At 46.0% G+C, this 13,157-nt stretch overlaps 1 protein-coding gene across 2 annotated transcripts in view; it reads right to left on the bottom strand.

The window, feature by feature from the left end:
• SPRYD3 (SPRY domain containing 3) overlaps window positions 1–13,157 on the bottom strand; it is a 72,371-nt gene that overhangs the window by 43,581 nt on the left and 15,633 nt on the right. The window contains exons 1-6 of one of the 2 annotated variants that reach the window (XM_053303875.1): window positions 13,012–13,155; window positions 10,695–10,841; window positions 8,923–8,998; window positions 6,227–6,351; window positions 5,348–5,483; window positions 4,382–4,573 (exon numbers count right to left, since the gene is read on the bottom strand). In XM_053303875.1, the coding sequence (XP_053159850.1) occupies window positions 4,382–4,573; window positions 5,348–5,483; window positions 6,227–6,351; window positions 8,923–8,998; window positions 10,695–10,822 (657 nt within the window). In that variant the 5' untranslated portion in view covers window positions 10,823–10,841; window positions 13,012–13,155. Of the gene's footprint in view, window positions 1–4,381; window positions 4,574–5,347; window positions 5,484–6,226; window positions 6,352–8,922; window positions 8,999–10,694; window positions 10,842–13,011; window positions 13,156–13,157 lie in introns of those variants that run through there. The other variant, XM_053303876.1, reaches the window with a different exon arrangement.

Here is a 13,157-nt window from a genome sequence, read left to right on the forward strand (position 1 = left end):
AAAGACAAGCAAACAAACAACAACAAAAAGGACAGAAGTCTGCAGAATACTGGTTTCATTAAACTCACACCCCACATAGACAAATGATCACCAACTTGTGTTATTGGAGAGGTGGAAATCTGGCTCATCAGAAATTCTACAGATATTATCTGCAGCAAAACCCTGAACTGCACAACAATGAAAAGCTCCACCAGCTCCTAAAGTGAAGCAAAAGCTTACACAGCTCTGGAATTCTGCCTATGTATAAACTTACTGGCCAAGCTCAAGAAGCAAGGGGAGTTGAAAGGAATAGATTTACAAATATTTAAGTGCTTCTTTTCATGTGCAGATAATGGCCAGGGATAATTAAGTTAGAAATGCATAGGAATTTTCACACTGTTTAGTTTACGGACTGCGCATTATACTGTATTAATGTATCTGAGAAACAGAGTGGGGTTTTTGCTCATTTATCTTGTTGGGTTGTTCAGTTTTAATTTATGACTCCCTGTTGGGTCCATTAGGGCACTGAAAATATGTTCATGTTTTATGAACATGATACTTCTATGTCAATGATAAACCCCTCCTGTAATCTACCAAAGACAACCATAGGGCTCTGTAGTCACCAGTAGTCAACACTGACTCCACGGCACACTTTACCTTTATTGCTCTAAAACCAATACGATAGATGCCAAGACTTCAATAAATGATTAATTTTAAAAGGCTAAAATAAAAAGGAACCACACATTATGCATCAGCTTCCCTGCCCTGACTTATTATTTCCGAGGACAAAGAGCCAATGCTATCAAGGAAGGTCAAAAGAACTTTGTGTTCTTGATGTGGAAAAGACGGCAGATATGCATCGGGCTGCTGTAAGGAGGATGGGTGCCAAATGGCTCCCTGGTGGCTGCTATGGGAAGTACAAAGTGAGGACAGCCGAAACATTCTGCATGTTCTTTCTTTCCTCCTCAACACCCAAAGTTATGTTCTCTTATCCATGACAGAGGCAGACAAGAAGGCAACCAGCAGGCAGGGTCAGAGAGTCTCAGTCACTGGATGTTTTTGAAAATGAAGTTAGCTGAACATCTGGCCCAAATGGTTCAAGGCCAAGAGTGACAATGGCCAACACTGACAGCCGTACAAGAAACCTTTCCATGGGGAGACTGGTTTTCAGCACCAGTGCAAATCAGGGAAGCTGGCTTCCGCCAGTGGGTTGCTCTGTTAGACTTTGAAAATTCCAGTTTTTGCTCTCCAAACCAAACCTATAAGATTCTAGCCCTCATGGGAAGAGAGATTTGAATGTGATAGTATCAAACATTTAGAGACCAGAGAGCTGTCTCACTTCATCTTCATACTGCCAACCCAAACTCACCAATATCCAGGGACAAAGAAGCCCACGGACATGCCAGGATAGATATGCTGTGTCAGAAGCCCGCTAACATGCAAGGAAAGATATGTGGTGGGTGAAGAACTCAACTAGTTAACTAGAGTTACAAGAAGTGGGCTGGACACCCAAGACACTAGCTAGTCTCTCTTCCAATTACCGTTTACTGACTTTATGCACCTTAATCCCCACCTCTCTCTCTCTCCACCCCACCCCTCAGGATTACATGTGCATGTCTTATTTGAGATGCCCCAAAATCTGTACCAAGTCTTCTGCTTCATTAATGCCTATGCTTTCATTCTTTAGGTTGTATTTTTGTCTTTGTTCCCCAGCAATGTAAGATGAGAGGCTTATTAATACAATTTCTATGTTCTCTTCAAAATGTTTTTGGTTTTTTTTAAATGAAGTCAGTTTCATGGAACATTATTTGGATGGTTTTTGTGCAGAATTTTCAAGTTCTGTCATGTCAGTCTCCCATAAGTGACATATAGAATTTCAAGTTTGGCAAAGACCCTACCACATGCCAACAAGGGGAGAAGTGGTCTTAAGTAATTACAAAGACACAGAGCAATAGAACTATAATGTGATGCCATGAGCCAGAGCTACATAGACATCCAAGGTCTTATCTTCAACAGGGTGACCCAGGGTAACGAAGAGGCACGTACTGCAGGGTTACTTTGGTCCAGTTCTTGCCAGAGTGGCAAACCTGTGAGTGGAGGATACTACTTAGGACTCTAGATGACAAAATCTAGGGCTCATAGGACAAAATTCTCCATACAAAAGCTGTTTCCTACACTTAGGAACTAGACGTTAGGGAGAAGGATTCCAGACTAATCTGCTCTCTAATATGCCATTTTTCTCTGTGCAGTGAAAAAAAATTCCTTTTAAAAACCTGCCAGAATATTCAGTGATACAAGCCTTCGCTGGTAATCTGAAGTGGTCAAGCCAGACACAGGTTTAACACCTCAGCAAGAACTAAGCTTTTGTATGAACAGTAATTTAAAAAAACAACAACACACACACAGAGATGGGAAATCCTGGGAAATGAGGCAAGCAGCACTAGCCTTGGGGAGGATTAACCACCGCAACCTCTTTCTCCCAGCCTCATTTTGCAGCAGTAGATCTGAGGACAGACAAATGCCTCCGTAATCCTGTAGTAGGTTCCCACACAAAAGTCACCACAAGAGTCCTAGCACAACAGGCCACACCTTTACACCTGGCGACATCCAGCAATAAGATATGCCAACACTAAGGGAAAGAATATGGCATGGAGGGCCTGGAAACAGGGTTCCAGGATGAGCTGGATGCGGCCAACATGGAGAGTGCCACTGAGCATGCAAAGGGTACGCACTATCGCCACCGAGTAGCCAGCTGGATCCTGTATATCGAAGATTACGTTGCCTATCATTTTCGAATGAGGTGGTTAAATTTTTCTACTCCTTGATGAGATGTATTCTGCCTAGCTCTTCTCTAAATCTGGATACTTCAGCCAAAACACTTCAGAAGTAGCCAAACATCTCTTTCAGACAAGGGAGAGAAAAATTCTTTTAAATGAAGCAGAGAGTGCCTTAGGCTGCCACTAGAGGGATTGGCAAAGGACAGCCCATGGGCTCAATCAAGGGCCTTGGAGGGGACGGGTGCAGCCTGACCTTCCATCTGCTCACCCCCTCAGTGCTTCTGGACATTGCTCTGTGGATGGAAGGAAAAGAGAAGACCAAACCATTCCATTCTGGGCTTCCTGAGCTTATGTTGCAAATCCAGTCTGAAACCGACAAAGGCCAGATGCTAAATCTGCCCCCAAATCCAGGCGTGTCCAGATTTTAGGAACATCCCTATACTCTACCCCGACACCTCCCTGCCCCACAAGTCACCATCTTCCTTCTACAGCATATTCTCTCACTCACTCTCCCTGTTCAGGTATTCCATACTTCCGAACAGCCATAGCCATTCTGCTCCTCTGCATTCATCCAGGCAACCAGGATATCTTCAGCCCAGGTCACTGCTCCCCTGGGTCATAAGGAAGTCAGTCAACCACCACAATGTTTTAAGCAACAGAGAATTTAAGAGCAGGGGCAGACACATACTCCAGTTACATATTAACTCATCAACCAACCAGGGCCTGCTTCTGGAGCCAACAGGAGGAGATAACCCATGGGAAGCCCATCTTTCCCCAACAGAGAATGCTTTGCCTAATGGTTCATTCAAGTCTGTGGTTGTCCAAGGGCTTCAGAGGCTGTCAGTGCATCCAACTCACAATACACCCAGACATGGCGTTTCAGCTCATCCCGTTTCCCACACCCATGCACATGTGCACACATACCCCTCTGAAAAAAACAACCCAGTGCAGATTATGCAGCTGGGGAGTGGCTAAGTGGTAGAACACAAGTCTTGACGCAGAAGATCTCAGGTTGAACTCCCTGCATCTCCACCTAAGAAGATCTCAACTAACCAAGCTCAGAAGACCCCTGTCTGAATCCAGCTAGTCAGAGTGAACACTACAGGGCTAGTTGGACCAACAGTCTGGTTCATTATAAGGTCATTTCAGTCTGAATGGCTAGCTCCTCAAGATCAGCACAGGTATATTCCAAGAGAAAGTAATCTCTGCTCCTTTTCCTGAAATCTCCTCACCGGATTAGAGTCTAATCATTAGACCAACAGTGCATTTGACCTAACATTCTCTCTCCAACACGAAGAACATCACAAGCAGGTTCTTGTGCCCTAAACAGCAATGACATCCCCTATCCATCTCCAGCATCTGATTCTTGGAGATACACAGGGAGTTTCGACTCTTGGCCATTACAGCCAACACCATTGAGGAGATTGGACAAATTCATGAAGGAGAGATCTTCCCACCCTCCAGGTTTCCAGTGCTGGGAGGATGGGAAGACCTACCCTCCATTAAAGCAAACTGGGAGCACAAGCAGCTGTGCTTTGGGTGAATCTTAACATTCTGGGGAAGGCCTCAAACTCCTCACCCAGGAATTCCAACACTCTCTGCCCATTCAAGAGATGCTCACTCACTGTGCCGCAGACTTTCACATCATGCAGTCGGCCCCATTCATCCTCATAACTGTCCACCATCATGATGCTGTCGTCGTCCTCCTCATTGCTCAGTTCTGCATGGAGATGAAGCCGGACTTCTTCCCCCAATGAGTGCATCCCCACAGCTGGGAAAAGACCTTCTGGAGAGAGTGGCATTATGGTTGAGCCCACCTGCAGGAGGAAGCCAATATCTCAAATATATATATATTACTGATTTCCAACACCTTGCAGTGAAAGCTTACAACACACTAAATACATATGGCTACCTAGATTCTGGAGAACCTATGTATCATACTGGCTAAGAGCAATCCTTCATGTTACAGAGAACGAGGTGGTAGAGTGAGTTGGCAGAGTTCTTCGGCTATACCATTTCAGACTGCAGGCGGAGAATTGAAATTTTGAATGCTCTCTGCCCACAAATAAGAATCACACACCCTGCATGCAGAAAGCTAGCATAATGAGATAAAAAAATATAGCCCAGCTCTTGCCCTGACGAACTAGTTCTTGACATGCAGGGAGAGCTTCTTTAATATGGGCAACATTAAACAAATGCAATCCCCACCTGCTGTCTAAATTGGTACATTACAGAGCGCTACCACCTTACTCCACTTAACTTTTGATTCAAGCTCCTAGCATGAATCAGGCTTGATTTACACTCTCAAGTTCTTGGCTTGAATCTGATCTCAACAATGAATACAGTAGGTGGCCTAAGGCAAGCCACTGTCTATTTGTAAAAGGAGGTTTGTTTTTTTTAAAAAAAAATCTTGCCTTTCTTCCATGATGAAGGCACTTGGGGTCTCCAGATGGAAGCTCCCATTTAGGCACTGACTAGATCCAGACCTGCTTAGCTTTTGCAAAGTTAACACATGGCAACATGCAGCAATTCAGACCATGACCTGAGGCAATTCCTTCTGTGATTTCCAAAAGAGAGGTGTTGAAACTCACCCTCTTTCCATTTTTAGTGAAGAATATCTGGGCCGTCTGGACTTCGAAGGACACTGGTTCAATGCCACAGCCAATCCGGTCCCCTGAACTGCATTTCGTCCCAAACTGACGGCCCTTGGCTCGGCCATTGTAAAGCCTGGAAAAGCAAGCATGCAGGTAGACCATGAGAAGAACTTTAGTAGATAGCTGCGTCCTTAATTCAGGTGATCGACAAATACTATGCCAGCTTGGCACAATGTGAAAGGCTAACATAACTAAGAGAAATGACAGAAAGGAAGCCTATAATCTTGCACAAGAACACTCCATATTTGGCAACTTGCAGCTAAAGGCTCTATAGTGGGCTGCATCTATTTGATCCGCCCAGAAGAGGTACAAGTTATCTTTCCGAGTTCCCTTGACAAGAGGGCTAGGGCTGCATCCCACCCATTATCTTCTCTAGCTCCTTGAGTCAGCTACTTATGTGGTGGTACCAAACACATACAACAAGGAGGTAATGCTAAGTGGCTCTATAGGGCAGCCCACAGCAGGAGAGAGATTCCTTTCACTTGGAAGCAAATGGGATGAAGTTCCTTTCCAGTATCACCTTGGTACATGGAAATATAGCAAGAATTAAAGAAAAGTTGGAGGGCCTGTTGTTGTAAGCAAGGCAAGAAAGGGAGAGTATCTCATTTGGTCCCCTTCCCCAAGGTAATCAGTACTTAAATTAATCCCTGACACATGCCTGCCAATCCTCTATAAACCACACGCGCGCACACAGATGTAATCAATTGACCAAGTTTTCTTTAGCTGGACAACAGTCCTAGTTATTTCCTATACAGACAAAAGTGAAGCAAGATGTGCAGAATGGCTCTTAGGTCATAAGGCATGCTGCTAACTCACTTGCCATCATCGGCATGGTAGGCAACTGAATCCGGTAGCCATCCGGGCTGATGGTCCAGGCTATAATACTGAGGCACCAGCCCCACTGCAATAGTCCCACGGACACCACTGTCCACAATTGACACCTAAAACAAAGTTTCAAGAATCAGTATTCCAAGACACTGACGGCATTTTGGTGTGGTGGTTTCCTACACAACATAAGGAACCAAGAATGGTTTAGTGAGATTTTAAGGACAACCTGATTCTATGCACAGGCCAAGAACAAATAAAATTGTTCAACCCAGGGAAGGAATTGTATTGGTCTTACCAAGACACAAGGGGAACTGTAGCGTACTCCGGGGTTCCCAGCATTGGGTCCCCAGATGGCTATAACTCCCATCAGCCACAGCTGTAATGGTCAAGGTTTGGGAGTGGTAGCCCAACAACATCTGGGGACCTGATGTTGGGAACCCCTCACTAAACCAATGAAGAAATAACTTCTCATTCCTTTTGCAGATGTGCTTTATTGAGCTCCTGGCAGGCCACCACACTTGGTTGATGGGTACTTGGTTTGTGGAGCAGAAGTTGTACAGGCCTGACCCAGAACCTACTTCAGTTTACTTGTACCTCCACTAGAAACTCTACCTCTGACCCAACCAGACTATTGGTTTACCAGTCTCTGGCCTTTTCCCTTCATCCTGTTTTAAAGATCAGAACCTCTGCACAGGGATTGTGCTCCTTCTGTGTTACGTACAGCACCTAGCACACTACTGGTGTGAAACAGTAGTTGAGGTGGTGGCCAGAAGTGCTTTCTATAAGCTTTGGCTGATACACCAGCTGCATCTGTTTGTTGAGATAAAAGGCCTCAGAACGTTGGTACATATGCTCGTAACCTCCAGCCCCAACTACAGCAATGCGCTCTACGTATGATGATGATGATGATGATGATGAATTCGATTTCTATACCGCCCTTCCAAAAATGGCTCAGGGCGGTTTACATAGAGAAATAACAAACATAACGTAGTCAGGGAACTGCAGTTGGTACATAATGCAGCAGCCCAGATTGGTCTCTGGGTCATCTCTGAGAGACCATATTACTACTGTATTGTATACAGTGTATTACTACACTGGCTGCCAATAAGTTTCAAGGCAAAATACAAAGTGCTGGTTCTAACCTATAAAGCCCTAAACAGCTTAGGCCCTGGGTATTTAGAGAATGTCTTCTTCATCAGGAGCCCCACTGCCCATTGAGATCATCTGGAGAGGTCTGTCTGTAGTTGCCACTGGCTCATCTGGTGGCTACTCAGGGACAGGCCATCTCTGTTGCTGCCCCAAGGCTTTGGAATGCACTCCTTGCTGAGGTAAGAGCCTTCCCATCTCCGATAACTTTTAAGAAGGCAGCCAAGACTTATTTGTCTACCCAAGCTTCTAATTAGTCTTACACTTCTTAACATTACGTTAAATTTTAAATTATTTTAATGCTCTAACATTTCAATTTGTACTGTTTTATTGTAAGCCACTCAGAGACATGGGTTTTGGGTAATACATAAATACCCATATATTTAATCCCCGTAGATGTGCCTCTGTGGGGATGTGTCCCGGCAACCCAGCAGATTGGCTGGGCAGCAGAGGCGCTGGATTGGCTGGGCTGTGGGAGCCATTGGAATTGGCTGAGCGAGTGGCAGGAGGCCATTGAGTTGAGCTGCAGCTGTGGGGGGAAATGGCAGCGGCCGTGGCAATGAGGTGGCCGCTGCGGGCTGCTGTGAGGAAGTTACCATTGCAGCCGCGGCCTGGGCTGGGAGGAGGCTGGAGGCAGCAGGACAGACTGCCCCTGGAGGCGCCTGCAGGAGTGAGTGGGGAACAGGCAGTGGAGCGCAGCCCCCTCACCTGTTGCAGCCTGGGGTGGGAAGGAATCGGGTGGCGGGGCTTCCGTTTGCCATCGGAGAGGAGGAGAGGTGGCGGTGGGGCCATTTTTGACTGCCTGTAGCCCAGTGAGGTTCTATGTGGGGGGAGGGGGGAGGAACAGGAGGGCAAGAGAGTGTGAGCCTGGAGGGGTGGGGGGTGGGGGGAGAGAGGAGAGACCGGGGCAGGAGGGAGAGGGAGTGAAAAACAGCCGGCCCCAAAGCGCACAGATGCTCTGTGCGGGTCGGCTAGTGTTAAATAAAAACACAACAACTAGAAGCAGCAGCACCCAAACATGTGAGCCAAAACCAGCACCTTAAATTGTGCCCAGAAGATAACTGGTAGTCAAGCAGATTACGTGCTCTATATTTAAGGTTAAGATTTTAAAGGTAACAGAAATAAAGTCCTCCAGAAGGTAGGCCTGAGCCACCCAGGAGCTGCTGTAGTTATCTAGATCAGGGATTCTCAATGTGGGGTCCCCAGATGTTATTGGACTTCAACTCCCATAATCCTCAACCAAAGGCCGCTGGGGCTGGGGATTATGAGAGTTGAAGTCCAATAACATCTGGGGATCCAACATTGAGTATCCCTGATCTAGATGCACTGTCTCACTATCAGTAGTGGGCCCTGTGCAGAATGCAACATCAAGGGTTCAAGTTCCAGGTGAGGAAATGAGACCAGAGTTGCAGCGGGGTGGTGGTGGTGCAATTCCATGAGGGAAGGCCCTTGGTGAAAACATTTTAGGAACTACTGCTCCAAATCTGTTCTGACACAGCCCGTCCCCCAAAAAACTGACAGACAGCCATGCAAGTTACCTCAAAATAATTGTTGTCTTTGGTCAGTGGACGAGGAGCAATGTAGCAGCCGACTTCACCAGAGTTTCCATGGTAACTGCAGAAAAGATACGAGTCAAGTCCAGTGCTACTCAAGTAATACAGAAACGTTCATATGCACTTTGTCTACTAAGGAGAGAAAGCAGGCCTGGGTAGCTGGCCAGAGAGCAAGGGGCAGGGGGCTGGCAACTAATTATTCATACGCAATCCCTAAGCCTCTCACACTTGCCTTCTCCCAGAGTGACCAGTGAACACTGCTGTAATGTGTTGGGGCAGAATAACCTGGGCGCTGATGTAGCACCTGGCACTTCACAGATTGATAACACTTGGCTTTCAAAGTATGCATGTACAACAACAATTCACCACCCATAAACTCAGCTCAGCCTCAGATTGGTTTGTAAGTGACAGGGTGGACTGAAAAGAGGCTAATCACCTCTTTCATTCTCAATGAGGAGAACCAGGGATGGACAGTTTCTGTGTTCTGCTCAGGCATTCTGACACAGTCCACAGTTTTGTGTGGCCAGTTTTGCCACACAAAACCAACTCTCTCAGAGACACTCAGACTTCACAGAAAGCTGGCACTGTCTAGCAGGCAAATGTTTCACAATTATTTATTACATTTGTTATATCTTTTTTCCATCACAAAACTCAAGGTAGCACACACAGAGCTCCCAAGTGGCCACCCACTCAGACACCAATTAGACCTAGACCTGCTTAGCTTCAGCAAAGGAGCTGTATCATGTGCCCTAATACCATCGTCTTACAGAGCACAGCTTTTCAGCCATAGGATTACTGATATATATTTACATATTGTGTACAAAACCCAAGTGCAAAATATAGCATTAAAAGGCAAAATGTTTCTCTCTTACAACGAAGTGTGCTCTCCTTTCCTTAAAAGAACTCTGGGCAAACTGTTGACCACACCTTGATTCAAATTGGTTAAAGATACCAGAGATCAGCACTAGCCCTGGACTGTCAGGTGACATGTGGGGAAGTGGCCATGGCTCAGTGGAAGAGCATCCGCTTTGCAGCAGAGTCCCGGGTTCAATCCCTGGCACCTCCAAGCAGGATCTGGAAAGAGCCCTGTCTGAAACCCTGGCGAGTTCCTCCTAACCAGCAGGGACAGAGCTCAGGAAATCCACTCATTGACTAGTCTGTGACGAGTGAAAAATGATGCCTGACGAGTGAAAAAAAGCCTGACTAGTAACGTACCAACACAGCTCAAGGAACCATCTGACAAGCAAAATATTTTAAATGGATGGTGAATCATTAATGTAGCCAACATTTTTGACCCCTGAGCATAGATAATAAGAAACTAATGGCCTGACTAGCATAAGACAGGTTTATATGCCCATATGTCCACTCCGATACAAACACAATCAGGGCTGCGGTCTCTAGTGGGAAGCATTTATGGGTCCCTAGAAAAACATAACCTACAAATGTTCCAAAGCATCAACATTTCACACACTTGAAAATATTTGTCTCCAAAGCTTAAGCCCTCTTTCTTTCCTTCAGGTTTCTGCAAAGACTACAGAGGAACTATGAAGAATACTCAAGATACAACATAGAATGCCTCATCCAGGCAAAAAGAATGGATTGGGGTGCGTGGGGATGAGGTTCATCATACTCCCAGTACACAGAAGATATAGAACTCATGCACAGCACACATCGCTTGTCTTTTGGGGGGGGGGGGGGGCAAATCCCTACATTCAGATTATTTTAAGCATCCAGGTTTCCTGGCATCGAAAACTTACCTTAATGTGTCTCCATCAACAAGAATGTGTTTGAATCTCTCATGGTAACGGACAGCTCGAACCTCTCTAATCTCCCGGATTCTCCTCCTCCAGTTCAGAAATCTGTAGTGCAGGTTTAAATCATCCATTATGGCTGTAAGGATCTACCTACAGAAGAAAATGACATTTTTTTTTAAAGCCATGTTACTCTGAGAAAATGCCATAGAACATCCTGGAACACAGAAATCGCAGCTGATGTGCTAGAATATATAGTTTGGAACCCATAAAATCAATTTCATACCCTCACTTGGGGATATGAAGCTTCCAAGACAGATATGGAAGATCAGGAGTGGGATACCAGAGCCAGCCAACTCTGGATAGTCATGGAAACCACCTTGTCATAGCACTCATTTCAGCACAGCTCAGCTCCTTCAACCATTGCTGCAAATGTATTCCTTCATTCTACACCAAGCGTTACTAATGCTACTGTACACCATCAAGTTAAATGTAAACATGCAACTCTGGCTGCAATCCTAAACACACATACCAGGGGTAAATCACACAACCTTTAGAGAAAACATAGAACTCTGCTGTCAGTCATTCAGTGTACAGTTCAATTTCCCATCTAAGGAAATATAACCCTCTTCCCCTTCCTGTGTCTTGAGTACCAGACTCATACCTGATATATAGCCAGGCCACTCCTCATCAAACTATTTTGCACCCCATTTTCCTTATGAGTTTATGCTATTTTACCCTCACAACAGCCCTGCAAGATAGGCTAGGCTAAGACAGCAGCTTGCCCAAAGCCACTCAGTGAGCTTCATGGCTATTTTCCCAGTCCAAGCCAAACCCTCTATGTGCTACAAAATGCTGGCTCATCCCACATTACCACTAAACCACACAGGGCTCTTCTCAACTTCCCATGCATTCTTCTTCTCATCTGATGCCCAAAGGGGAAATATTATTTGTCTCCTTATCATAAGAAGTTATTTATGAGCACTCCCCTCCACAACAATTGCTAGGATACTGACATTCCCCTCCCACAGCTCTGCCAGGAGCTCTCTCTTCCTTATTCTTAATTCAACATTAGATATCATTCCTTGCAGTCCTCTTATTCCTGCTCTCCCTAGGCAGCTGCAATTCCTTTAAGGTCTACAGAAACCAGAAGATCCCAACCAGCATCTGCTGTAACAGCTAAGTCTGGACATTGTGAAGCTAGGTTCAAACCCCCAACTGACTAGGAAGCTCAACAAGTGGCCTTAGGCAGGGCACTAGCTCTCAGTCACCCTACCCTGAGAAATAGTTGCAAAGCTCCTTAGAGGAAAAGCAAGATAGAATTTATTAACACATTTACATTACATCCTATCCTACTTTACTTATTTCACCTTCTAGGAACATAGGAAACTGCCATATACTGAGTCAGAGTATTGTCTTCACAGACTGGCAGTGGCTTCTCCAAGGTTGCAGGCAGGAATCTCTCTCAGCCATATAATTGTGCTTTGGCAACGTACTGTATGCTTTGGTAGTTTGTTGGTTCAATAAAAAAATCTTGTCCTATAAAAAAAAAAAATCTTGTCCTATCTTGGAGAAGACAGGGAGGGAACTTGAAACCTTCTGCTCTTCCCAGAGCGGCTCCATGCCTTAAGGGGAATATCTTGCAGTGCTCACACATCAAGTCTCCCATTCAGATGCAGCCAGGGCAGACCCTGCTTAGCTATAGGGACAAGCTTGCTCTCTCACTCAAGGCTCAATACAAATCAAGAACATAAGAACAGGTTTTCCATGTCAAGGCCCAGGCTAGAAGCATACATGGTAATCAGGAAGACAGTACCTCTGAAAATGTACAGAGTGCCTCTCCTTGAATATCCTGATTATTATTACATTTATATCCCGCTCTTCCTCCAAGGAGCCCAGAGCGGTGTACTACATACTTAGGTTTCTCCTCACAACAACCCGGTGAAGTAGGTTAGGCTGAGAGAGAAGTGACTGGCCCAGAGTCACCCAGCTAGTATCATGGCTGAATGGGGATTTGAACTCAGGTCTCCCCGGTCCTAGTCCAGCACTCTAACCACTACACCACGCTGGCTCTGATTACAGTTCCAGGCCAAGAAGATGCATGTACCAGTCTCTACCACTCTTCTCTCCCGCCACCCACATTTCAGAGAGGTAGCTACTCCCGCCAACATACCTTCCCTCCAACCCCTTGACCCACCCAGAACCACTCTCCTCTTGTCCAAACCACCTCGACACCAACCCCACCAGCAGCAGCCACGCTTCCCAACCGAGAGATTTCCCCCTGCAGCTTCCCTTCCACCACCAAGCCCCACGCAGCCCTTACCTCGAGAGGCCCTTCCTCTCCCTCCATGAGCCCCGCCCCAAGCCAGTCCCGGTCTCCTCCTGCCACCGATGCAGCTTCCTCCTCTTTGCTCAGTCCTCTGCCACCCAGCTCACATCCGGGCACTCCAGACCTAGCTCCTCCCATCT

This window comes from Hemicordylus capensis, chromosome 2 (genome assembly GCF_027244095.1).
Source record: "Hemicordylus capensis ecotype Gifberg chromosome 2, rHemCap1.1.pri, whole genome shotgun sequence".
Lineage (NCBI taxonomy): Eukaryota > Metazoa > Chordata > Lepidosauria > Squamata > Cordylidae > Hemicordylus > Hemicordylus capensis.